This window comes from Martes martes, assembly GCF_963455335.1.
Source record: "Martes martes genome assembly, chromosome: 16".
Taxonomy (NCBI): Eukaryota; Metazoa; Chordata; class Mammalia; order Carnivora; family Mustelidae; genus Martes; species Martes martes.
The window spans coordinates 28,952,393-28,979,774 of NC_137904.1; the positions used below are offsets into that span (position 1 = coordinate 28,952,393).

The window sequence follows — 27,382 nt, forward strand, 5'->3', positions numbered from 1 at the left end:
GTACCCTTCTCTTGTGCTTCTGAAGATCCCCTGTAGTCTTGAACAGAAGACAGGTGGAAATGCCCATCCCCTCAGTCTCCAGGGTGGCAAGGCAGGACCTGGGGTAGCTGAACCCCTCGGCTTGTCACCTGTGTTATTTTCTGTATGTGCCATGACGTGAACAATATTTGGAAGCACCGTTTCACACTTTCTTATTTGTCTCATTCTCTGCAGATATGTACGACCAAGTGCTAAAGTTCGGTGCTTACATCGTGGATAGCTTACGGGAGTGCTCCCAGCCAGTGATGGTGTACATTCCTCCCCAGGCTGAGCTCCGGGGGGGCTCCTGGGTTGTGATCGACCCACCATCAACCCCCGGCACATGGAGATGTACGCCGACCGAGAGAGCAGGTAGCATTTCTTCTTGATTTCCATTCATTGTCCCTAGGGATCCTCTCACGTTTGGTTTCCTCCTGGAGAACATTAGAACCAAGAGAACTTTATTTGAATCTGTCTATTCCCAGCAGGCTCCACGGTCAGAAAAAGAGATTTTCTAAAAGTGTCTGCTAGGATGAGGAGGAAAGTAGCGTGAGTCAGGCTTTCCCAGTGTGATCCCTCAGCCCAGATCCTTTTACCAAGACGTCCTCTACTCCGGGCACCAGGAGAGACTTGGAGGGTTCTCTCCCATTTGTTGTGCACATAGGCCTGTTCACTGTCTCTTTCTTAGATATGTGATGGAGGAGCTCAAGGCGAGTCTGAGTAGAAGGACTAAATTCTTAGTCTGTGGAGTTCTAGCCTCTTAACCCAGCTCTGCCCCTGGCTGACGAGGAAACTTGAGCAGTCTTACTTGCCCTGAACTGCTGCTGCTTGTCTGTGGGCCAAGCTGCTGGGCACTGAGGGGCACCACAGAAGCCACTTTCTGGGATTCCAACCCAGAGCTGCTCACTCTGGCCTCCTAGGAGGTTTGGAGAACACCGTGCTCATGGCACCAGAGACCCACAAGAAAGAGTCCCAGGCTTTTGTTGGGAGGTGGTCTTTGAAAATACTTAAGTAAAACAGACCACATCAGCTTCCTTCCATATCTGTTTTCAACCCTTTCCAAAAGAGGTAAATTTCACATTGTGTTTCCTTGACATTGTCCATGCCAATTCCTGCCTCCGTCATTCTATTAGAGGACGTGTTTCTCTCTTTGCCCAAGATTTTAGCCTCCTACTCCAACAGCTGCTTGGGAGAGCCCAGTAGTTTTATGGCAAAATCCCTAGGCTAGCAGTATATACTGAGAGACTTATTATTTTTAAATCCAAATCTAGCCCCTGATCTGATACCAGATCACAGACAATTCCTCTTTATATGTAAGCGCTTAGTGCAATGCCATGTGTATAGTAAGTAATAGCTATGATTTTTTTTTTTAATGTGAAAGGTGGTGGTGGTTGTTTTTTAATTTGTCTAAAGTAAAGTTCCTGGTAATAGAACATCATCAGCACGCACTAGAAACTAGAGACCGCTCTGTAGCAGTAGGCCGAGTGTTTTCTCTCCTGCTTGGCCTGGCCTCATGTGTGGGAGTCCCGCCAGCAGACTGACAACTGTGTGTGGGACCAATTGGCATCGAACCCTCATTGTACATACTAAGTGCTTGAGGTTGTTCCCCTGCCATTGTGCCCACATCATCATCTTTTTTGTCCCCCCTGGAAAAATATGTGATTCCTGTTACCCTTAACAGCTATAGATGGTGGAATCTGTATTCCTCTTTGGAGATAGAAGTATGCTGGTATGGTCATGAGAATTATTTTAATTGCTTTTGCCTGGCCTTTCTCACACCCCACTTAGACACTTTCTGATGCCTTCCTCCTCCCTGCGGTTACTTCTGTGAGCCATAGGTGGCCAAAACCATAATGAAGCTATTTCCTGGTCTGCACATTGTAACCGGCCTCATTCTGTTGTCTCCTTCCTTTAAAGTGCCTCTATTTCTGTTTTGTTTCTCTCTGATCCAGGGGATCAGTTCTGGAGCCAGAGGGGACAGTAGAAATCAAATTCCGCAGAAAGGATCTGGTGAAAACCATGCGTCGGGTGGACCCAGTCTACATTCGCTTGGCTGAGCGATTGGGTATGTCTGCTTGTCCTCTTGGCAAATCAATGAGCCATTCAGCTGATTTGTAATGAGTGCATTCATAGGCCAGAGGAGGAGGCACTGAAGCATTTGATCAAATTCATGATAATCTTTATTTACTGTCCTCTATATGGTAAGAGCCCTGGTAGAATGAAATAGTGTATATAATAGGAGGAAAAGTGGGACCTAAAAAAAGCAAAAGTCACCCAAGTTTTCTTCTGGTATTTTCTTATAATTCACAGAGCCCATCTTTCTGGCCTTGTGGATGTCCTTGTAAAGAATGATTAGCTAGAAGTTGCTGTTGGGGAGCAGGCTAATCAGGCAGAGAATATCCTAGGCTTCAGTGCCCTGTTTCTGTCTGTGTCTTTGGACAAGCCCGCCTCATTTCTGAAGGATGTGAGTCAGTGTCATGGGACAGAGAGGCTGAAGACCTAGCCAGGTGGTGTTCTGGGGCCATCCCAAGCCAAAGAAACAGAAGTAAAGAATGCCCACTGTGTGATTCCGCACAGAGGCCGTGGCAGCAGTAGCCCAGGCCTGGGCACATTTGCGCGTGATGCTTCCAGCCACAACCCCATTGCTCGTTTTCTGAGAGCTGCAGTTTGCATGCAGGACTCAACCCTGGGAGCCCTGGGTTGAGTCCAGAGACTGAATGAGTTTCAGTTCCTTTAAAACGCCTCTCTCCGCCCAGATCTCCCATCGAGCCCCATGATGTGTTAGTGAAGATAATTGCTTGAGGTTCTTGTATTTGTTGGTTTGTTTTGGTTTTGTTTTTCTAAAGGAACACAGTGATTGTCTTCAGAAGGTAGTGAAACTCTGTGAATAGAATGCATAAAAAGGAGAGATGCTAGCTCATTTATGTTTCAAATAGTAACTTAGTTAATACAGTACCATTTGCGGACTCGTTATATGCTCACCATGTAGAGACACAAGAACTTCCGAGTGCTTGCCTGCACTCTGGAGACTGCACGTCCCAGCAGTTGGGAGCCCTGAGCCAAGCACAGTGACTGGGGTTCTAATAAACCCTGTGTGCGTCCCATTGTTTGCCATTAGGTAACAACCGCCAGTAACTCTAACCCATCTCGGCCTGATCCTTTTATGGGAAGTGCACACATACAACAAGAATTGGCAAAGCTGTTTCTAAAATCTATTGCCACCCAGAATTGTTGAGGTGGTGTTTTTCTCTTTCTTCTCCAAACAGGATAATTACTTCTGACCAACCCTATACACTTTAATTAAAGTAACTGCAGCTCCAGAGCAAGTTACTCACGACTGTATAGAGAGAGAGCTCTAAAAGCTTCAGCCACTGATAAGCATCTCACTTAGATGGCTCATAATTGCTCCCAGCATCAGGCAATCCTCACTGCTGTTTTTACCACTAATTCTGTACAAAGGCAGCAGGACACAGTGAATTGCATAATTTTTTTTCTCTCTCTCTCTCTTTCTTTTTTTCCCCATTTTTTCTTTCTTTCATTTTTTCCCCCTTTTTTGCTGGTTTTCTTTCTGGCCAATTTAAAATTTGTCAAAGTCGGTCTTCTTCTGGATCACTGCCCTTTGATATTTCGCGCACTCCATTTGCCACAAACAAGCCGCAGGGCCGCAGTTCATGCTGACTCCAGCAGAAGCAGAGAGAGCTCCATTTATCTTACACTGCCTGCTGAATTCCTACTCATTAACTGGGGGTTCACTGCCTCTTTTTAACCCCCCAATGGCTGTTATCATCCCTTCGGAGTAACTGGGTGGTAGGAAGAGGGATCCTCTCTGACATCTCTTTGCAGAACTGCTGGACGGTGAGGGGTGTGGGGCCGAAGCTTCTTTCTCTTGAAAGTGATATCACTCCCACCTTCACCCAGCACCTTTTAACTTTTGAAATACAGGAAGGGGAGAGGGAGGAGATTCCCAAGCGATGGCCATTTAATCATTTGTTACAAATCATCTCATTATCAATTTCCTCTCTGCATTGAAGAAAACCATATTTATTTAACCTTGACCAAATTGGCACTAGAGAAAGAATCCTTAGTCTGCTAAATGGGAAGCAGGCTCTGGTCCAGGGCAGGTCGGGAACACGAGAGTGGATCTAGAGTAAAAATCATGTACAAGTGTCGGTTAGGTTGCATGCAGGTAAATTGTTCTAAGTCACCAAACATTAGCTTCTTCATCTGGAAGTAGGGATAACGCCCCCACTCAGCCACTGTGAAGATCAGATGAATGTGCGTTGGCTTTGAATCTATGAAGCATGTTTCAGACATGGGGATTGGCATCAATTTCTTTTCCACATTAATCATTAGAAGAAGCAGACAGCCACGTTTGGTATCTGTGTGGCACAGGTCTCCTTTTGGAACAAGTGGTATAGGAAAAGAAATACGAAAGAAATAGGAGTAGTCATGTCCCTCAGGCAATTGCGGTTTTTCAGGAAGATCACACATACTAGGTGTGTTTGTGGGGTCACGGGCCAGCGGGGGTGGAACAGCACATGCTATGAACTCAGCTCCTTTGGGGTTTGCTCTGGCTTTTGGCTCCTTTCTCAGTCAGTGCCTAGAATCAAAGACTGCCATGATGCTTTTTCACAAAGTGGGTGAAAATGACCTCATTTTCCAGATTGAGATTAAGGCAAAAAGAAGACTTAAATCAACCAAGACACAAATTAATGTACATCAGAGCCCAGAATGGAACTGTGGTTCCCTCTGTTCTACTTCTTTTAGGATTTCCCCAGATTTTACCTCAGCTGAGTACTGAGCCTGAACAAAATTAAACAGGAATTCTTTCCCTTTGTTGTCTAAAGCCAATTCCACTGAGAAAAATCTGATTTAGGAGAAAGCCTGTAGGAGTGGATGTTACCTTATGTTCCCAATCTCTTCCCAGATTGGCCCCTACACTGGGGAGCACGCTGTCAGATCACTTAGATGAACCAATGCACAACAGACTGACTGTGTTCAAAAACAGAATTATGATTTATTCTCCAAGGATAATGAGTAATATTTAATTTCTGAACAGTTAACTTCATCTCTTTCAGATTTCTTATTTTTAAAAACTGACCTTTCGTCATTTTATATAGTTCGTTTGGTAGAAGGTGAATTATTAGTTTGTAGTTCGTGATTATCATAAAGCATGAAAACAGCACATATTCCTGATAGAGGTAAAGAGAGAAAGAAATGTGATAAAAGGCCAAATACCATGGTCTTACACTGCTGGATTCTTAGAATAGGCTTGGTAGAGTCCGTGCAGGACAGATAACATCCTACCAGCCTGGATCCCTTAAGGAAATTGAATTTCTTCTCTGGAAATAGAACCCCAGGCCTCTTCATGTCTCTCTGACATGCTTACCTCCTCAGAGAGCCAGGAGTAGGGAGTGGGTGTGGGGTAGGATGGCCTCCCTGGCCTGGTCTCTTGATGCCAGGACCTGAGATTTTCTCCTGGATCCTTACCCTTGCCTTGTGCTCAGAGGGAAATGACATATCAATTGAGAGAGAGAGCCGTCTAGTCCAAGTATGAAGCAATCATAAGGTCCCCTCCATCCCTCTTCCTCAACACAAATAGTCTTTAGACAAAGGAGCCCCTTCCTGAAATACACACACACACACACTTCCAGACACACGTTTCGAACGTGGGCCTCTTCCCAGCTGGCTGGGCAACCTGCCATATAGCAGCCCGGCTGTTCCCACATGGAGCCCTGAGAGGGACGGTCTGACACAGGCAAGGGCAGCTCTGGCTGGGCACTGTGGCTGCTCCATGCCTGGCCCTTCTGCCCAGCACACCCCTCTGCCCAAGGCTTCCTGGGGGCAGAGTGAGTATTGTGGCTTCCGGTGAGGGTAAATGTGCCTGGAGACATCTATGGGAATGCCTGCTTCCCAAGCCTTCTCTTTTAAATAGCCAGATAACAGGAAAAGGACACTTACTTGGGTTAAGGGGATTCAGGGGTTAAGCTGGTTTTCTGGCAGAAGTGATCAAAGTATCTGAGCTATGTATGCTTTTCCATCAGTTGTGTCCATCTTCAAGATGTTGTAAGCTGAAAAGAGCTAGAGTTGCTTGTTTGAGTCAGAAGGCAGCATCCTTGCCTGGAAAGTCAGAAGGGAAAGAAGTTCTGGTCCTAATGCATGGGAAGTGGCCTCTTGCCCAGTTACCTCTTGAACACACACAGTGTCCTCACTTGGCACCATGGCCGTCCAAGCCCTGGGCTCTGGGGTAGGCAGGTGCCTCTTTCCCTGAATGAGCAACAGCTTACCACCCACCTCGTCACACTGATTCAGAAGTTCTTTGGTTTGATGCAATATGGTGCAACAGTGACAGCGTTTTCTGGGAAGGAGAAGGGACTGTTTTGGTCTGTTCCATTCATCTGGTTGTATTTATCAAAGCACCTGGGCTTGCCTCATCCCAGGAAGCAGTGGTTCACAGTTCTGTCAGATGGACAGACCTGGCTGGCATTTTGTTGGACTGAACCTAAGCTTCTTCCTGCCTGGGGGCTGTCATCAGAATATGTCTGAGAGACCCTGTTCCTCGCCTGGCCCCAGCTGACCCAGAGCCCCATCCCCTGACCTGCTAGAACTGGTGGGGCGCGGGGTGGGCTGGCCGAGGGAAAGGAGCAACTAAGGAAAGGAAAATAGTAAAGACTTTGAGACTTAACTGCCTCGAGAATTCAGAGAATTCTGTGCGGCTTCCTGACTCCTGTGTGGACTGTCTGCGTGGGGGCATGGGGCTGAAGGGGGGAATAACAGATTCTTTGATTCCTATTTGGAAATCTTTGGGTTTACTGTAATGATTTTTAAAAATACGAACAGCGGAGCACTAACACCATTGCAAGGAACCTACGGTTAAACATCCCAGATAGGGTTGCTGTTAAAATCAATATGCAAATGCAGCTGTATATTTAGATAGGTGTGGTCCCTTTGAAGAAAAGCAGATATATGAAAATGGGATTTAAAAAAAAAAACTAGATACATTGGGAGAAATTATTCCCATTACAAAAGGATTATTTGCTTTACCAAAGGATTCACTGCAGGGTTCCTTCTAAATAGCTCCCTTAAGGCATTTAAAACAGGATCTGATTTACACAGTTTTTCCAGAATGCTTTTGTATAAAGAAAGGCACACCTGTGATGGATACAGAAACCGTTTTGCAAGGGTTTTTTTTTTTTTTTCTCCCTATCTTAACCATCTTTACAGAGGAATTTCTTTTAACATCGAAAATGTGATTACACAGATCTTTTAAACAGCTACTTGTGTTTGTACTTCTTAATCTTAATAAGATTCTAGTCTTTTTTATGCTGATTTTTCAGTCTCAAAATTGAGGTACGGGTATGTGTTCTTTTATCTGAGATATTCTGGAGCTGAGTGAGGAGGGTGGTCTCGTCCTTTTCTTTAGTTTCATAAGTATTTAACCAATCAAAGCAAATTGCTTTCTTAAGAGAAGGAAGAAGGGCCCATAAAAGTTGAAATTGGGTTTAAATTTACATAGGCTTCTTAGTATAACTAAAAAATAAAAAGCACCTTAATATCATATTCTTTTATAAAACAGTTTCCCTCTTCGCCAGCTTAGGATTATTGTTATATAAACGAGAAACTGAGCACAGAAAAGAGATTTCTGCAAGGTCACCTAGTGCCTTTGGCTGAGTAGAGAATTTTCAGCCTACCAGCCTGATTTTTATTCTAAGCTTTGAAGGTCTCACCCCTCCCCCCAAATCCTCCACCATGGGATGTGATCTGCCTGTCCATAGGGTGAGGCTCCCCTCCTGCCTTTCTTCAGAGTCATGGCTAGGTAAAAAAAAAAAAAAAAACACCTCCTGCTACAGAAATCAGCTCCCTCCTCGGAAGCTTCTCTCCAGCTTTGACCCCATGGAGGAGAGATGTGGCTTTTCATTATGTCCTGGCCCCAGGAACACCTGACAGGCCAGTGCCCTGTGGACACTTGTGGGTCAATTTAACTTGTTTCATTTAAAGGGCATTGGCTCTACATTGCTTCTCGGCCTTTTGGCTAAGATCAAGTATAGTATCTTTTCTTATCAGTTTAATATCTGATACGTCCTCTATCCGAGGACAATATATTAAATGGATTTTTGGAAGTAGGAGACCGAAGAGGAGCTCGCTCCCATCCACTGCACTCGTCGACCTGCTATTGCCATACTTCCAGTGGGGTCCACCCCACTCTGGGGGAAATTTTAAAAATAAAAACTGATGGACTCTGAAGCCAGACTCTCTAAGCCCAGATCCCTGCTCCACGGTGTCCTAGCTTCACAGCTTTGGGCACGTTACTGCCCCGTTTTAGTGCCTCGGTTTTCTCCTCTGTAAGGCAGCCATCTTGGAGGGTGTTTGTGAGAATTAAAGGAGAGGAAAGGTACTTCAACATTTCTAGCACAGTAACATTAGCTCTCCTCATTTGATCAGACTAGTACTGCCCTTCTGGATTCAGCTCTTTACATTAAAGTGTTTTTAACTCTAAGGTTGGATTTTTAGGAATTCATGGGGACTTTTTATTTTGGGAGGGAAGAGATGGGAGTAATCTACCTTTCTTCTACCATTTCAGCCTTTTCCTAAAGTAGGATTCTAGAAAAAGAATGACTTTCTTCCCTGTAGCATATTCTTAAACACACTCGCACATGCACACAACGACTTGCTTTCCTAAAAACCCTGAGGCCCTGCAATCTGGCCAGAAAAGAAAGAAAACCATTCCAAGATATTTAATTGTACAGGGAGCTTACAGGATTGATCGAGAGCTTAGCTTTTTACAATAGTCCAGTGAATAAGAAATGCTCCTGACAAACGATCGATGATAGGATAATCACTCTTTATCCCCCTCCTCATTCTTACCTTCTTTCTTTCAGGAGAACAGGGTTCAGAAGTCAAAAATCTTTATAGACGCCGCTTTTAAATTAAGCAGAAAATAGACATTGACATATTTGTTAATCTCCCCTAAATCATTACCAGGGCTGGCTGCTTTGCTGTACAGTGAGAGAGGGGCCTTTAGTGTGCTACACAAGGGTCTAACTAGCTTAAGAGCAGCCTTTTATTTTTAGAAAATAAAATTTAGCAAACCTTTTCTCCCCCAACTTAAAGCACACATATCTTTGACTTTCTCATGTGCATTTTAAAATAGACACATCCTCTACTTCTGTTCCTTGCTTTGATGCTTTTTTGAAAGGCAGGTCTTGAACTGCGATCAGAGGCATTAAGGAAGGAATGAAACAAGGCAAACTTTGGGGGAATGTTCTGTGATCTTCCTAGTCTCAGGAGGGCCAGAGCATTGCAGGTGTTTATTGTTACTCTTTTAAAGCTCTGGAATAGCTTGTCTGGGTAGACAAGACCTTTGTTAGTCCAGGAGCCAGCCCTGTCTCTTCTTCCAACTTGGTAAAGCCAAGACCTTGTTTCCAGGGTGCTGTACTTCTAAGCCCGGAAGTCTTCCCCCTTTGCACCCAGTGCTGAGCTGTGTTTTTAACTCCTTTCCTCATACAATGAACTAAACTCTCCAGCTGATCTGCCCTTCTGTGGCCACTGCCAGGACACCTGCTTGGGCTGCTATTGATACCATTTCATGTGGAAGAACACAAGCCTTGGAGATATCCAAGTGTAAATCCTGACTTTGCTACTTAAGAGCTGGATGCCTTTGGGCAAGTATCTTTACATTTCAGAGCCTTGGTTTTTCTCATTTGTAAAATAGATGCCCTGTCTGTAAGGTTGGGTTGTTATAAAGGGTTAGAGATGATGTATATGAAGCAACTTGGAAAGCGCTCAGTGACACTGAGGCCTGCAGCTTGGCAGCAGTGTTAACAGCTGGCCAGACCTAGGTCTGCATTGTGCATGGTGACTTACGAGCTGTGTGATCCTGAAAGCAGCAGTAAGTGTGGCGCCTGGCACATAGTAAGTGCTCAGTAAACGGTATGCATTGTATATGGTACAGGTATACACATATACAAGCACAGTGTTGGTTGTTTACCCAGAGAGAGGATGTTCTAAACGTCTGGAACTTCCTATTCATCCGTATCCTTGGTCCTGCCATCCCCCGTCCCTGGCAGGGCTGTGCTTTTACCTGCTACGGTGTTCATTTGATCTCATAGGAACGCAAGGGGCTACCCTCAAATTTTGGGCCTGCCCAGCAGGTTTCAGGTACCCAGCAGGTTTCAGTGTTGGAGCAAGAGTGGCCCCAATTCCCAGGGGTGGGAAGTGAATGTTCACAGTGCTCAGGACCGTGACTGCTTGGCAACCAGTACAGAAGTGTTACAAAACCATAGTCCCACCGCACAACTGGTCCCCTCCCTGAACATCACCGCACCTGAATGTGGCTCTGGACTTAGAGTCTGGCCTATTGCTACAACACAAGAGCAAACAGCATGCTCTCCCAAGTGCAGACTTACTGTTTGATTAAGGAGTAAAACATACGTTCAGGTGACTCACAGAGGATACCAAGCACTCTGCCCTTCATGAGAAGTGTGCATAATTTCTAAGTCATGGGTGCCTTAGACTAAAGAGTGGAAAACACGGTGGGGTGGGGGGGCAAGGGATACAGAGAGAAAGGCTGTGCCTTTCAGGTCCCATGTCACAGAAACCATCTACATGAACATTTAAACACTCCCCAGTAGCATCAGAAGGACAAGTTCTTGGATCACTGTAATGAATGAGCCTAAAGTCACTGCTTTCTTGTTTGATAGAGAGATGACTGCTCACTCAGAGTGAAGTAAACATTTCTGTTGCACCCTGGCAGTCAAGGAACCAGGTCTGGGCTCACATAACAACATTTCACTTTGGGTGTTCTGAAACAGTGCAGCCAAATCTGCATGACACTGTGTTCATATCGAGTGAAAGTGGGTAAGTGGAACGTAAAGAAAGTTGGAGGAGGAATATTTAGTGAGTAATGCTATAGGCCACACTCTGTATTAGGGACTTGGGGTATAAAGAAACAGTTTGACAGACATGCCTGATTCAAGAAATAATCTCATAAACAGACACTTTAAATGTAATGTGGTAAATATGATCAATGTTTACCAGAAAAATTAGGACAGGGTGCTTGGGTGTCTCAGTCAATTGGACATCTGCCTTTAGCTCAGGTCATGATCCCAGGGTCCTGGGATCAAGCCCCGCATCAGGCTCCCTGTTCAGTGGGGAGTCTGTTTGTCCCTCTCCCTCTGCCCTTGCTCGTGCTCTGTCTCTTCTCTCAAATAAATACATAAAATCTTAAAAAAAAAAATACTAGGCATGCTCGGGAAATTGATCCTATAGAGCAGGAATTGTTAGAGGTGTTGTCTTGGTATCAGTTATGGAATGGGACTAAAATGGAACTTCGGCTGTATCAGCCAGCAGCCTGCCATCATCATTGAGCCTTTCCTGAAATGAATGAGATTCTGCTACTGAAGCACTTCCTTGTCCTCTGCCCCAAGTCTTCAGGGTACCACGCTGCTGTACCTGAGACCTGGCTCTGCCCGCTCCTGGTTTTGTGACCTTGGTGAGCAAACTGAGCCACTGAGAATTTATGTAACTCATAAATTCTCAGTGGCTCAGTTTGCTCACCTGTAAGATGAAGACAGCAAGAATACCAGCTTTGAGGTTGTTGTAAGGATTAAGTGAGTTAATAGATATGAAGCACTTACAATGGTGCCCTGTACCCCACAAATACTAACTTTGACTTCTGACTTTTGGCATCAGGGAGCCAGGAAAAACTTTTTTTTTAGCTTGGCTTATTTTTTAACTTTCCATTTGATATAGTTTCACCGAACAGTGACTAGAATAGTACAAAGGGCTTCTGATGCCTTTTTTTCAGATTTACCTGTTGGTAATATCTTGTCCCATTTGCTTTATCATTTCTGTGTGTTCATGTACATGTGCTCGCCTGTGCACTCTCTACACATACACACACAGTTTCTGCAAACCATCTGACAGTCATTTGTAGACATCGTGTTCCTTTATCCAAAAGTATTTAGTGTGTGTTTCTAAGAACACAGACTTTCTCTTATATAACCCAAGACACTTATCTACATTAGGAACTATAACATCGATAACAATACTACTATCTGATTCATGATTCATATCAAAATTTTACCAATTGTCCCAATAATATCCTTTACAGACTTTGTTTTTGTTATTCAGATCTGAGATCTAACCCTAGACCACACACTGCAGCCGGTTTTCAGTTATTTCGTCTGTCATCATCTTGACTTTTTTTGAAGAATACAGGCCACCTTTTTTTGAGGGGGTGGTGAGATTTTTCTTTAGTAATCTTCATGCCCAACATGGGGCTTAAACTCACGACCCTGAGATCAAGAGTCACATGCTCCACCAACCCAGCCAGCCAGATATCACAGGCCCCTATTCTGTAGCATGGTCCTCAGTCTAGGTTTGTTTTGTATTTCCCCATGGTTAAATCCAGATAATGTATTTTTGGCAGGAATATTGCCAAGTGTTATTTATGATCAGGACATCGTATCAGGAGGCATATGTCAGATTGTCCTATTCTTGGTGATGGTAATTGTGATTACTTGTTTAAGGTTTTGTTCGCTTATAATTTGTGAGAAGATACTTTGAGACAATGTAAATATTCCATTCCTCATCAAACTCTCACCCACTAGTTTTAGTACGCATTGATAATTCTTGGCAGAATCAATTGCTGTGATGGTGGTAAAATGGTGATTTTCTTTTTTTTTTTTCTTTTTTTTTCTTTTTTATTTGACAGAGAGAGATCACAAGTAGGTAGAGAGGCAGGTAGAGGGGGAGGGGGAAGCAGACTCCCTGCTGAGCAGAGAGCCCGATGTGGGGCTCGATCCGAGGACCCTGAGATCATGACCTGAGCCAAAGGCAGAGGCTTAACCCACTGAGCCACCCAGGCACCCCAAAATGGTGATTTTCTAATTCCATCATTCCTTCTATGTCTATTAATTATTATTTTGCTGTAAGGGAGAACTTTCCCTTCCCTCTTCCCCCATTTAATTATTTATATTAGAATGGACTCTCAGGCTATTTCATTCCATAAATATTCTGGTAATTAATATCATCTTCCTATTTTTGATAAATTTGATGCTCAGACTGTCCCAGATTTGGCCAGTGGGAATACGTTCAAACTGGCTCCTGTGTCCTTTTAACTTGTGTCAGTCACTTGAGTGCTTTCTTGCTTTTTATGGCAGTGTGTTCCAGGCTCATCTTCTGTTTTTTCTGCCCCAGCTTTCCAGCCCCAGTTCCTCTTACTAGAGAAGGAAAAAATGTTTGCTTCCCTGTCTAGGAGACTACTGAGATAGTCTCATCTCCGAAGGCATCAGTTGGCTCTCCTCCTGTTGGCTCTTTAGGCAGATCCACCCCAGAATGGATGAGCCTTCGTCTTATCCCACAGCCCTGCTCTGCGTGGTGTGGAGAGAAGGCTGCTGCGTGTTAGGGCCCCAGTGTAATTGCCCTCTATGTGAGTGCTCAGGAAGACGTAGCCGTCAGCTCTCTTGTAGTTTTCAAGTAGTGATGGGCTTAAAAAAAAAAAAAAAAGGAGGTGGAGGTGGGCATCTAAAAAACCTCATAAAAATGAAACTGGGTCCTATAGCTACATCCCTGTTCTATTAACATGTGTTTATCTAGAATACTTACGGCTCACTCAGCAGCCCAAGGCTGTTTATGGCATATGATTCATAGTGGCATAAAGAGCAAGGCCTGTTCCCAGACAGACATGCTTGAAATAGACCTTTCTCTTCTCCAGCCCATCACCTGTGGTCAGGTATTTATTTGTCAGCTTTGGTGACAAAGCACTTCATGTTGTCCCCAACACCAAGGGCTGTCACCTATAGCTCCTTCAGCTAGACTTACTCCTCTTTACTAGGCAGGCAGCTAAATTTGCGGTATTGATTACAAGTCCCATTCGGAGAGCAATTAGGAAGAAAAGCCTAACATGGCAGTACCTCTACTGGGAGACCACTGATTGAAGGCGGTGGCGGGGAGGGGCAGGGGTCCTCCCTGTAACAGGGAATTCAGATTCCTTAGAGGAATCTGTTGAGTGAGGGTGCTGTGTGCTTAGAAGGTCAGTGGTCCAGATGGGATTTGCGGACGGACTGGCTTTCTCTTCTCCCCTCTTCCTTCACTTTTAGCCCAAGAACTAGAATGTCTTTATCAGTCTGGTCAGGGGTTGGCTCTGGCAGTAGGAGCCCAGGTGTTGACTAAGAAGCTGGCTAATTAATCTGGTGAGCCGGCAGGAGACACACAGGTCTGGCTCTCATTAGACTATATGCTACTGATTTCAGGTTAAGAGTTTTCCAGCCTGAGATCAGAGTTTGTGCAGTAACAGCAGCTTGCCACTTTAGGAGTCCTTGGGCGGGTGGACATGGGAAAAGGCGCTGCTGGTCTGGACCTGAAGGTGTAGGGACTGCTCCCCTCCCCTGTCCCACGTGCAGAATGGTCCGGCTGTGCGAATGCTGGTCATTCAGGCCCAGGCATGGAGTCTTGTGTGGGAAGGAGGGGCCTGGCCATCAGGCTGTGAGATGATGCAGGAGACACGGGCCCCCATGCAGTTGCTGGTGCCCACTCAGAGAAAGACCTGGGGAGAAGGGACTCCCGTGGCTGCTTTTACAGTTGTGACCTCCACAGCAAAAGGAGGACATGTGGGCTCCCCATGGCAAGATAAGGACCAGTCTGGCATCTCACGGAGTTCTGTTACTCAGCAAAGCAGTGGTGAAGAGCATGGAGAGTGAGGCCACAGAGGGAGGAGGGGTGCTTCCGAGCTTCCCGAGACCGCAGCAGAGAGACTCCGGGTCAGCACAGAGTGTGACGGGCAGGTTTGCTTAATTGCAGGCACCCCAGAGCTCAGCCCAGTGGAGCGGAAGGAGCTGGAGAACAAGCTGAAGGAGCGGGAGGAATTCCTAATTCCCATTTACCATCAGGTAGCCGTGCAGTTTGCTGACTTGCACGACACACCGGGCCGGATGCAGGAGAAGGGTGTTATTAACGTAAGTACGGTGGCTGCCACTTCTCCTGACTTGTCAGAGCCCTGCGAGCAGTGGGCATGTGTCTCCTGCACACTGGCTCCCAAGCAAAAAGCTGTTTGGGGTGGGTTAAAACAGCTGGTGCAAATCAAACCATTTTCAGGTTTTTTTGGAGAGACTTTTCCCTTTTTTGTGTATCTGTTATCCCAAAACAATTTCTGATTTACATGACCCTGGACTCCTCAGAAGGCAAGTTCCATTTGACTGGTGGGAGACTGCATCTCATCACCCTCGTCTGGGAACAGCTGCTCTGGTGGTCATCCAGCTGCGGACCCGGTGCCCGGGTTCCAGCAGCAGTCAAGTCACATTGGATCTGTGTGCAAGTTGTTGGAGCCATTCTGCTCCAGACCAGTTCCACACTGTCTCATCATCTGGAGAGTCACAGCGTCCTCCCAGAACATCTTAGGCACACGTGAGGCTCACATTAGTGAGGCCCGTGGCCATGTGCAGTGCTCTGGGTGGGGGGCTGTAGCTCTGAGCTGGGGAGACAGTGGCAGGTGCTACAGTCCCGGCCAGTGTCAAGTCTCTGAGGGGCTTGCTAGAGAATAGGTTTTTGTGCCTGTGGAGCTCCCTCTGGAGTGGGACTGAGCAGGGATTTGGGCTAAGGTGACTAAGCTTATTCTTATCTGAACATAGGATATCCTGGACTGGAAAACATCCCGTACCTTCTTCTACTGGCGGCTGAGGCGTCTCCTGCTAGAGGACCTGGTCAAAAAGAAAATCCACAATGCCAACCCAGAGCTGACTGATGGCCAGATCCAGGCCATGTTACGGCGCTGGTTTGTGGAGGTGGAAGGAACTGTGAAGGTAGGTAGATGCCTTTGTGCTCTGTTCTTTACCCCCACCTGAGGATCCCTAGGCCTCTAAAGGCAGAAGTGGAAGGGAAGCCTATAGGCTTGAGCCCTTTTTCCTCCCCACATAGTGAGTGAGCTGCTGTCCCTGGTGCACTGGCCCTGGGGCTGAGATGGGATGGGTCTGAGCCCAGGTTGACCAGATACCAGCATTTGCCCCTGGAATTATGGGCTACACAACACAGTCCATGAGAGGATGGGAAGAAGGAGTTGGAACTTTTATTTCTCTGTTTACTTACACTAAGAAAAAGAAATGGACCTTTATTGGTAGTTATTATATGGGTTAAAAGTATATCATACGTGTCATATATTTATTTTATCAGAATATTGGTCCTGTGTGCCGAAACTGTCTTTTCCTGATGGCTGCTCTGATCAGAACATTGGGTGCCTCCTGGGTTAGCGTGCTGAGGGAGGGCGGGCCCTTCAGCCTCTTCCTGCAAAGCGTTGCTTGACGTCTCTGCTGACTGTTCTCAAGAAGGAACTCCCAAGATCTGCCGTCATTGTTAAAGCCAGTGAATCTGGGTGCTTCTAAGATTCACCTCTGTGTTAAGCCTCCCCACTTCTTTACGACTGAAAAGCTTCTTTAGATAAATATTTCAGATGTGCAGCGGGCAAGCGCAGCCTTATGTGACACCTGGTTCAGGTTAAGGTCAGTCTGTGGTATCATAATTGAGTGAGACAATTTTGTCAGTGGCTACTGGCAGCTTCTAGTGGAAGTTGGCATTGAAAGTCATGCAAGTGTAAAATAAGAGGTTGTTCTCCAGTTAAGAGTGGCCGGCTAGGTAAATGGAGTGTGTGTGTGTGTGGCCAGGAGAGGCCCGCACCGCCTTCCTACCACATTAGTCAGTAATGGACATGCACGGCCTCAGTAAGCACAAGGATGAGGAGAAGGAGTAGCTTCTCTCCGAGCATGAGGTGAGTGGCTCGGCCCTTCAGTGGTTCCTTAGCATCCCGGAGCCAGGCGACGGTGCGTCCAGAGAAGCAGGTCCTTGCCATCTCGTAGAGATGGAGAACAGTGGGCTATGTATGCACAGACTCCAGCTGGGAGTCCGTCAGTGCCGGAGACAGCCCCAGCCCCCAAGGGCAAGCAGAGGCTGCCTGAAGCCCTGGGAGCCAGCCCTACCCAGGCACTAAGGCTATCCCCTCCCTCCCATCCACAGAAGACCACATTCTCTTGAGCTCTTTAGTCCAGGAGGACAGCCGAGGAGGGAGGAAGGGCAATGATGCTAGGATGTGGCTTTGAAACCTCCTTCCATATTCTGCAGGCTCAGCAGGACGAGTGGAGCGCGGGGTGGCTGATAAGATCTGTAGCGCCCTTGAGAGAAGAAAGTGTTGCACAGTTCACAAGCCGTCGGTGCAGCACAGAGGCAGCTCCATATGGGGGACCGGCTGCAAACCTTAAAAATGTCTCTCTCACACACACACACACACACACACACACACACCCGCATTGGTTCTTCAAACAGTGATAGATACTGTGCACGGGGTCTCAAATACAAACACCGGCAGAGTCTGGACCTTTGCTTTACACCAGGAAGTGACCCTCTGATCCTCACCACAGTTACTAGCAGGGAAAGGTGTTTGGTGATAGGGGTCTATGAGCCATGCTGTGTGTGTCGTCCCAGAGAATTTGTGTTTTTGTTTTTCTTTTTCAAATCTTAATCCTGAAGAAAGAGATTGAGGGACAGGAAATTTGAAGACACTGCGATGCTCTATAACTTAGCAGGGCAAGTCTTTTGTTTCCCATAGAGGAATCTGTTCCCGGGAGTCACAAGACTCTGTTGGAACCCACTGGGACAGTCCTGTTGTAGGAAATCGTAAGGTTTATGGTTCAGGGCTTCACTGCAGATGGAAGCAGAGCATCACTGCAGCTCACCAGAAACGGTACCAAGAACTTGGGTTTAAGTCGGGTCATAGGAACACGGTGTGCATCTGTTGTGTGGGTACGTTCTCCGTCTCAATTCTTAGACCCACAGTCTGAGTATGTGGTATTTCAAAGACTGATTTCCCCCCCAAGCCTCAGTAGTAACAACTGAGATGAGAACTCTGTGTGGCGTGGGGCCTAGAGCAGAACGTGGTGTTCAGAATCTCACTAACATGGCACATCCCAGCCTAGCCGGCTTGGACATGATATTTATTTAAGTTTTGTCCCTTCCTCTGTAAAATAGAGATAATCTTCCACGGGATTCAGTGAGTTTTAAATGACATGATAAAGAAGGCATGGAAGCCAGTGCCTAGCACTCAGTAGACGCTCAAATGATGCCTGTTTGCTCCTCTCAGCTCAGTTTACCCTCTGATGTTTGCTGAGCTGAGCTAAGAGCTACAAATGTGTGACTTCATGATTGTGGCAGGAGCTGTGAGCACGGTCCATTCTCAGTACGTGTCCTCTGATGTGGCTCGCTCCGACTTGCCCACAGTCTGGGGTGCCAGCATGTTCTTACGATCCAGACCCTTCACAACCCCTTCACTCTTACTCTGGATTTCCAAACGAGGTGGTTGGTCAGTGGAGACCCTTGTAAGGATGACAGAGGAAAAAGCACCATTGATAGGGTTGTTGGATTTCCCCTGTCCCCAAAACCCGGCCTCAAGCTACCCCTGGACAAGTCTTGCACACCAGACTTCTAATTTCAGGCCTGGGAAGGAGGAGGGAAGGCAGAACCTGGAAAACATTTTTTGGTCCTGGGTGGGGCTGAGACTGGAGCCAGCTGAGGAGACGGGGTCCACAGGCCACCCCAGCCCACACGGCTGTTTGCCGTTTTACTCCAAAGCCTCAGAAAAAAAAATCACATTGCTGGAGGGGTCTCCAGCTAGCCCACAAGATGAGTTATCTACAGGGCATGGTAATCGGGACTCACATCCATCAGACTGTGCCCTGGTCACTCTCTGGCCCTCCTGTACACTGAATAAGGAGGACTTAACAGCTATCCAATACTTTGAAAGGAAACTTTCTAAACAGGTCATTTAGATTTTGTGCGATAGACTAATTACTACATACAATTAGTGAAATGGCGTAGTGCCTGAGATACTTATCCACTGATGCAGAGAAAGATAAAGCATCCGCTGAACATGTATTGTAAGGCCAACGTTGTGATGTTTAACTATCAATACTTTATTGGTATTAGAATGTTCTGATTGGGAGGAGTGTGAGGCAGGTGACTTATGAGCCCAGGCCCGTCATGAGATTAGCAGCCCAGCATTTCACACTGGCTTTTAAAATCCACACTGGAACGCTTGGAATAATCAGCCATGATTTTATAATTTTAAGGAGGGAAATGATAATGGCTTTCTTTCGGGGAATAGGGTTGGCCCATCCTTCCAGATGGCTGGAATGATGAGTCTTACATCTCTGTTCTAGGAGGGCAGACAAGGAACCGTGGCCTCCCTAACTCCGTGGTTGGGAGCCTCGCTGTTCCCGGTGCATGCGGTTAGGCCATGGCAGTACCTGAAACCCTCCCAGGCCCGTTAGGAAAACCCCACGGCACTGTGGATGCTTCCATTTGTTCTCACTCCAAGTGCTGTCAACTAGGAGTTGGGACCCCTTTGCCTTGGTGTACTACACCGTGAGGGAAACTCTATTGAGGTCTGGCTTGGTGGCTGTCATCCAGTTGTCCTATTTTAAGCAAACAGCAGATCTTTCATACGTGGGGCCATGTATTCAAAGAGGAGACTTTAGAGCAACAATTCGAAAACTTGGAATGTGTTGCCTTAATCCTGTCTAGGAACTTTTTAAATGTTTAATTTAAACACCTAGCATATTCTGTGGCTGCGGGAGGGGAAGGCAGAAGAGTTTTCTCTAGAGGGTAGCTGGCTTTCCAGCATAGTGTCTGAGCGTCGTTAGAAGCAGGCATCTCGTTAGCTAATACATTACACCAATCAAGGAGAGTTATCTTAAGCCACAATTAATCTGCTCCCTGGCATATGTTGATAGGAAAGCATCATGCTGTTTCTTAATTAAAAGCAAACGGATTAAAAATGATTAATAAGAGTATTAAATATTCTCCTAAACTAAAGGCTTTGGGATTCTTGGGTAAATCTAGTTTTGTTTTTTTTGTTTTTTTTCCCATTCTGAAACCCAAGAAGCATTCACTGTTTTATTTTTTCCAACCCCCAAAATCTGCATAAGTAAGGGCATGTGCGTAAGTCCTCAAGCTGTGGAGAAGTCTAAATCACAGAGTTGGAAGGGTCAGAGGACTGGTGTGTCCAATCCATAGTGGGGCGCACACACGCTGGGGTGCCAGAGAGAAGACCACTGCATCGTGGGGAAAACATCACCACCCCCCGACTTTGTCTGTAGAGATTGATGTAGCACCTCCTTTCCTCCAGAACCAGGCGCTTCCCTGCCCTTTGCCATGGGGACGGCGGCACAGTCCTGACCAGGGCTGGGGCTGACACCCGCTTGGCCATCCCATCCTGATGAGAAGAGCCCATCTCCGTAGCCACTACTCCAAACAGAGTGGCCGTGTTGGGGGCCAGAAAGAGAACTGCATACCAGAACTAGGAAGGGTGCGCTGCTGACCCTTAATCCTGGGCTCCTTAATCCTTCAACTGTGAAGGACTGCGTAAGAACTTCTCGAACTATGGAAGTCAATCCCATGACGTAGTGAGCAGTCACAGCTGACTCACCAGCTAAGTCAGAGAGGAGCAAGTGAGAGTCTGCGAGAAAGCATTCTTTTTGAAGGCATGAAATAGAAAGTCAGAAAACCGCACCCCGCTGCCCTTGACGGGTGTGAAGAAGACAGTGTCCACCCCCCCACCACACCCCCATGCCTCACAGATCCTGAAGTGACAGCCGTGGCTCAGGCGCCTTGCTTGTGTACAGGTTTCCTGAGCCACAGCTCAAGCCTCAAAGCCTCTGAGAGTCCCTAATGCACCCACCTATTAAATTACAGCGCCCAACTCATTGTCATTCTGACTTTGACTTCGTTAGTGATAACAGAGAAGGATAGCGCACCTTTAAATGACGAGCTTTGTGTTTAATTACCCAAACAAAATGACATAAATATGAATGAGCCCTAATGGTGGTACTTGGTTTTCCGGAAACCATTAACAAAACGATTCCTAAATGATTTGTAAAGAAAATGAGAGGAGAAGAGAGCAAGGAGAAGGCTATTAGGTTTCTAACACACTCCTGAATTATTATGTAGTCAACTACCTAGGAAATACTCAGCTAAATGATCTCGAAAAAAAGGAGGCACACGGTGGTTTGTTGAGACTTTCAGGGTTACAGACGCCTTGCCCCTTTGGAATATTCTCATAGAAAGTAAAATGGGGGGTCGGTTTCTGACCTCTTAGCTCTTCCCTAGCAGCAAGACCTCCCCCTCCGTGCCTTGTTGACACTTCCCCAACCAGACAACTCCTCTGCCAGCCTGGCAGGGCCTAGAGACTTATATTTTAAGAGCTCCTCAGAAAAGACACATTTCATTTTAATTTTTTTAAAAGATTTTATTTATTGAGAGTGCATACACAAGTGGGGGGTAGTGCAGGAGGGAGAGAGATCCTCAAGCAGGCTCTGCGCCGAGCATGGAGCTGGGTGCCAGACTCGATCTCACGACCCTGAGATCATGACGTGAGCAGAAATCAAGCATGGAGGGGTGCCCAGGTGGTTCAGTAGGTTAAGCCTCTGCCTTCAGCTCAGGTCCTGGGATCGAGCCCCACAGCAGGCTCCCGGCTCAGCAGGAAGCCTACTTCTCCCTCTCCCACTCCCCCTACTTGTGCTCTCTCTCTCACCATGTCTCTGTCAAATAAATAAAATCTTAAAAAAAAAAAAAAGGAATCAAGAGTCGAAGCTCAACCAACTGAGCCTGAGCCACCCGGGCACCCCTTAATTTTTCCTTTAAACACATGTTGAGTTTAAACTCTATACCCACATGGGTCTCAAACTCACAACCACAAGATCAAGAGTCACATGCTCTACTGTCTGAGCCAGGCAGGCACCCCTCAATCAGCACTTCACTAAATAATCTGGGCTTTTAACTGTTTCTCTCAAGTCCATCAACTGATTACATTCTCTCAGCCTTTGTGGAATAGGTAGGGCCGTGGAATGATAGGACCTGAGTCAGACTGTGAGCATGGATGCCTCCAGGGGCCCAAGAGGCATCTAGAACCAAAAGAAGGAAAGAGAATGAGGACAGCTCCTGTCCTGAGGCCTCTTTCCCCTACAATGCCAGCTAGAGTGGAGAATCATGACCAACTATTTTACAGTGAGCAAGCTGTTGGAGTGAACTTTCCAGATCGTGAACAATCAGGGTGTCCAGCCTGGCCTGGCCCCTGGTGTTTGACCAAGAGTCGTCTGTTTGCAGGCCTATGTGTGGGACAATAACAAGGATCTGGTGGAGTGGCTGGAGAAACAGCTGACCGAGGAAGACGGCGTTCGCTCAGTAATCGAGGAGAACATCAAATACATCAGCAGAGACTATGTCCTCAAGCAGATCCGCAGGTGAGTCCCGCAGTGGGGGACTTCTGTAGGAGAAATTGGGCTCACTTCCTTAGAAGGAGCAAAGATTTAAGAACAAAACATGAGATGGTACCTTACAATCTTTGTGGGTTTTTCTGTTTGGGACCACTGTAGTTGATTGTCCGATAAAAATAGAGCCTGAAACACAGTTCTTTGTCAGCTCCTGGTCTCTAGGGCACTTAATAATCTCTGCTAGATGAAGGCTTAGTTCACGGTGCCCAACTTTTAACTCCCAAGTGCAAATCTTCAGACTGGATGAAGGATTCTGTGAGAAAAGCTGATGCCATGGCAGCATCATGGGAAACTACCTCCTCCCCTCCTGAGCCAAGAGTTTTCAGTATTCTCCTTCCAGTGCGGGGGTGGAGGCAGCCACGGGATATTTGTAAATGTCAGTGCAGAAGACAAGTCTGTACCCTGATGGACCCATTATTTACAGCTTATCCCATTTGCTTTATCACTTGAGTGTGATCCATGCTTCCATATACCTGCTAAGGATAAGTCACATAGATCATGGCCATCATGGCCCTTTACCCCAAATATTAAAGTGTGTATTTGCTAATACAGATATTCTCGTATATAACCACAGTAGGATCGATTTTAGTAAATTTAACATTCATAGAAGTTTTTGTTTTTGTTTTTCTGAGAGACAGCAGAGGAGAGGCGGAGGAGGAGGAGGAGAAAGAGAATCCCAGGCAGGATCCACGCTCAGCACAGAACTCTGTGTGGGGCTCGCTCTCATGACCTGAGCCACTGAGCCACCCAGGGGCCCCAGCATTGATAGAAGCTTATATCTAATACACCATTTTTCTTAAAGGTTGTATTCATTCATTTGAGAGAGAGAGCACGAGCAGGGGGAGAGGCAGAGGGATAAGCAGACCCCCTGCTGAGCTGGGAGCCCGATGCGGGACTCAATCCCAGGACCCTGAGATCATGACCTGAGCTGAAGGCAGGCGCTTAATGACTGAGCCACCCAGGCACCCCTGAGCCACCATTTGTAAAACATTGCTCGTTTTGATTTTGTCTGATGTTTTCTCATGATTAGCTTCAGGTTATATGTTCTTCATGGAATAGTACATACGTGAAGTGGCCTTCACGGGGTACCACATGCAGAGACAGCCTGTCATCTGCCCTTCCTGATGTTAGAATCACCTGGTCAAGGCGTTACTCAGTTTCTCCACTGCATCATTACCGATTTCCCCTGTTGCACCTAATAAACAGTCAGTCTCTAGGGACACGCTTGAAGGCCATGCAGATCTCCTATTCCTCATCAGGATTTCCACCCAGATCTAGCATCCAAGGAGGGCTCTTGCCTGATCCAGTCTTTACGGCAAGGTTGCAGAAGGATAACTTTCCAACTCTGTGTCCTCCCCAGTCCTCACTCCAGCTCTCCTGTGAGCAAAAAGTCTTCTATCTTCCTCCATTCATGTAGGTATTCATTAATCTACACCAATAATGAATTTCTATTTTTTTAATAATTTGCATTTCACTATTACACTCTCTTCGGTGCCCAAAATGTCCCAGATTTAGCCAGTGGAAGCACCTTTGTGCTGGCTCCAATTTCTTTGTGACATGCCCCCATTGCTTTTGTTGTTGTTGTTTTGTTTTGTTTTTAAGTAATTCCTTACTTTCTGATGTAGCAAAACGTGTCAGGTCCATCTTATACTTGCGTTGCTGCTGGGGACTTTTTTCACGTAGGAAGACAAATCAGGTGTGGTGGGAGCCGAAATGTCAGCATGTAGTCAGTTCATAAGCTCCCCTCATGTAGACACTGCTGGCTCTCTTCTTCACCATCCCCTCTCTTCCTCTCCAGCTTGGTGCAGGCCAATCCCGAGGTTGCCATGGACTCCATCGTCCACATGACTCAGCACATTTCACCCACACAGCGAGCAGAAATCGTGCGGATCCTCTCCACGATGGACTCCCCTTCAACGTAGAAAGAGCCTCCTGCCCATCCCCGCCCTGCCTCTGGAGAAAAGGGCTAGAGCTGCCTCTTCCAGCTGAAACCACTCTAATGAGAAGGCACAGGAGACCCAGCACTGGAATCCAAGTGGCATTTTGCTTCCCCTTGAACGTTTTCAGGTTATGCATGACATACTGGGATATAGGGTCACAAAGCCCCCAGCGGTCACACCCATCCCATTCAGTATTTATTACCTTGTCTGTGACTACAGCCCTCTGTCCCTGCCAGGACCTGCGAAGGCAATGAAGGGTACAAGCCTGTACCGTGAGGTCTCACTACATAAAAGCAGGACTGCTGCTCCTGGCCTGACAGCTCCTGGGCCCCAGCCCTAGGACATGGGAGTTGTGGTCAGGCAGTCAGCAGCCCTCCCTCACCCCTGGCCCCATGAGCCTGCCGCCACAGGCAGCAGAGGAGGGCTGGGCCCAGGAGGAAGCCTCAAGTCCATTGTTTTTTTTACCTTCATGTTTAGCCCGGTACGCACTAGGAGAGGAATAGTTCCCGGTTTAATCACACCAAGGTACCTGTTTCTTCTTCATGGAGTGTGAAATCTGCAAGGTCCTTGGGACCTCAAAGATGAGGGCAAAACCCTGATCCAGGAAGAAGACCAAGTCCTTGTTGATTTAGGGGCCTCAACTGTGGGTTTGGTTCTCAGAACAAACAGAAAGATGGTTGACCGACCACTACCTTGCATGTCCCTGCGAACCCAGCTGTTGCACCTGCTGGGAGCCTCGTGGGAGGTCCAGCAGACTGAGCGGGGCCAGAGCGGAGCCTGGGGGATGGCCCTTTCCATTGCCGATAAGTAGTTATTCATGCCACAGGGGTGTGGGCCGGGTAGTCTCTCTTTTTTTAGGACTTGGAAGGTTATTTTAACTATGAAGCCTGGAGCTTTGATCATTACAAAAGGTTACTAGTGCCTACAGAGTCACTCAGCTCTATATCCAGGGCATCTCTCCTAGCAGCTGACATCCCTCCTCCCTCTGGGTCTCATCTCTTCCTGGGGTGTCCGCAAGCAGCAGGCACAGCTGGTCTCCCCACAGCTGCTGAAAAGGACCCTGGTGACAGCTCTGCTCTTAGCACCAGGGACTGGCCTTCCCCAGTGTGAGCAGGCTTCCAGGGAACAGAGAACCCACATGACCTTAAGATCATCTACAACTCCGTCGTGGTGCTGCTGTCTTCCGGGCTCACTGGGCCCTTCCTGGCCAGCGGCAGGGGCCTCCACACCAGCGGTGGAGAGAGTTTATTTTCAACAACCCGTTTACCCGAGGAGGAAAGAGTTTATGGATTCCCCCGTTGGTGTCCCTAAAGCCAGAGTGGCAGGTGATCAGGGCTGGTGTAGCCTCCAGTTCTCACGGTGCAACTAACTGCACATGTCCCTGATGACCAAGGAGGGAATGAATCACTAGGACATTTTAGTGCGGTGGTACGAATACTTTTATACACGCTACAGTTTTGAGCCTTAACGCTAGAGTCTGCGCACAATGAGCCCCGCCCCCCTTCCTTGGGAAGCGCTTGTGCAGGTGGCCCCGGGGAGCGGGCTGCGTCACTGACGGCCCACTGGCACGCAGAGCCTCGGTCAGGGGGCCCTGGTGCAAGGTGCCAGCGTTCAGCACCACTAAAGAGGACAAGAAGAGGTAGGAACCACGTTCAGTGCCGAAAGAGGCATCCACCCCTGCTGGTATCACCTTAAGTAAAAACTGGATTGGGCTTTGATTTTTTTCCATAATTCGTAAAATTCCACAAACCCCTCTGTTTGCCCTGGCGTTTCTCCAGAGGCAGGTGAGTCACACTCGGTTTACCTCTCTCTACTCCTTGACCAGATGATGACGCAGTAAGTGAATACGGTTCCTCTTTAGAAGTCTACACAGCCTCCTTCCCCCGTCCCCAGAGCGCCTCCCTGTGGGTCTTCCCCTGGACAGGGCTTTGTCATACAGAGCAGCCGGGAAGAGCCACAGACCGTGAGCCATTGGAGAGCCCTCAGCCCATTCCGTGTGCAAGGTTACTGAGCTCGGAGGAGTAGAAATGATGTACTGACCAAGACTTGCTCGAGCTGAGATTGCCATAGTCCCTTCGTTCACAAAGCAGCCTTCACTGGTCTCATTGAGACTCGACGGACACATACTCTGATGAGCAAGGAGCATCAGTCAAATGTATTCTTTTCACATTTTGTTGAAATAAACGTCCACATTTGTAGAAGAGTCACTGTTTGTCATTTCAGCCCATGCCCAGCTACCTCGTCTGTGTTCCACTGAGCAGGGGAGCTTTCAGCAGGGGTAGGGGGAGCGCATGTCCCGCTGCTGCAAGTGGAGCCCTTCCGGGGACAGGACGGCGTGCACGCAGCGCTCCTGCAAAGTGACGTTCAGAGACTTGGGGGCTTTTCAAATAACAACCCCTGGATGGCCTGGGCAGTTTCTGGGGTGTTCTTAGAAGGAACCTCTTGGTTTGCATGATTTTGTGGGGTTTTCTGGGCCAGCTGAATAGCGAACCATTTTCAGAGCTCACCTCAAGCCAGTTTTATGGGAAGGTTATGGATTCTCTTAACTAATTTAGCTGCTTAATGGATTTTGAATGCTAACTTTGGGCACAAAAAGGCACTGGGGCAGGGATCTCTTACTTGTGTGCCTTCAACCCTCTGCCTCAGTTTCTGTCTGTAAATCCATGTGGTTGAAGCAAAGAACAAAACAACAATCCCCCAACATTTGCAAAGAAAGGCAGAAGCCACAAGACAGTGGGGAAGGGAGGCATTGGCCTTTGCTGAGTATTAAGCTTGGAATGATCTGTCGGTCTCCTGGAGATGTTTAGCAAAGGGTGTTTTTTCCTAAAATAAAATGTTTTATTTTAAATATATTTTACATATATTTGTTTTATATGTATATATACTATGTTGTAAATATACATCCATTTGAATCACCCTAAGGTGAATGTTCTTAGGGTAATAAGAAGGGATACCCAAGGGAAAATGACTCTTTGCCACCAGATGTCATACTCCATGGGCAGGGAGTCCCGGTTGGCACAGATGCCGTGGGTCTTCTTCCCTCCTCCCTAAGCAGGCAGAGGAGAACCAGATCCCAGGATGTGAACTTGAAGTGTCCCTGCTCTCAGCCCACAA

At 47.1% G+C, this 27,382-nt stretch overlaps 1 protein-coding gene across 1 annotated transcript in view; it reads left to right on the forward strand.

The window, feature by feature from the left end:
• ACACA (acetyl-CoA carboxylase alpha) overlaps nt 1-26,474 on the forward strand; it is a 236,320-nt gene extending 209,846 nt beyond the window's left edge. The window contains 7 exon segments of the mRNA XM_080825443.1: nt 214-339; nt 342-390; nt 1,971-2,083; nt 14,821-14,975; nt 15,648-15,818; nt 22,162-22,298; nt 24,127-26,474. Of these exon segments, the coding sequence (XP_080681569.1) occupies nt 214-339; nt 342-390; nt 1,971-2,083; nt 14,821-14,975; nt 15,648-15,818; nt 22,162-22,298; nt 24,127-24,250 (875 nt within the window). The 3' untranslated portion in view covers nt 24,251-26,474.
• The last annotated feature ends 908 nt before the right edge of the window (nt 26,475-27,382 follow it).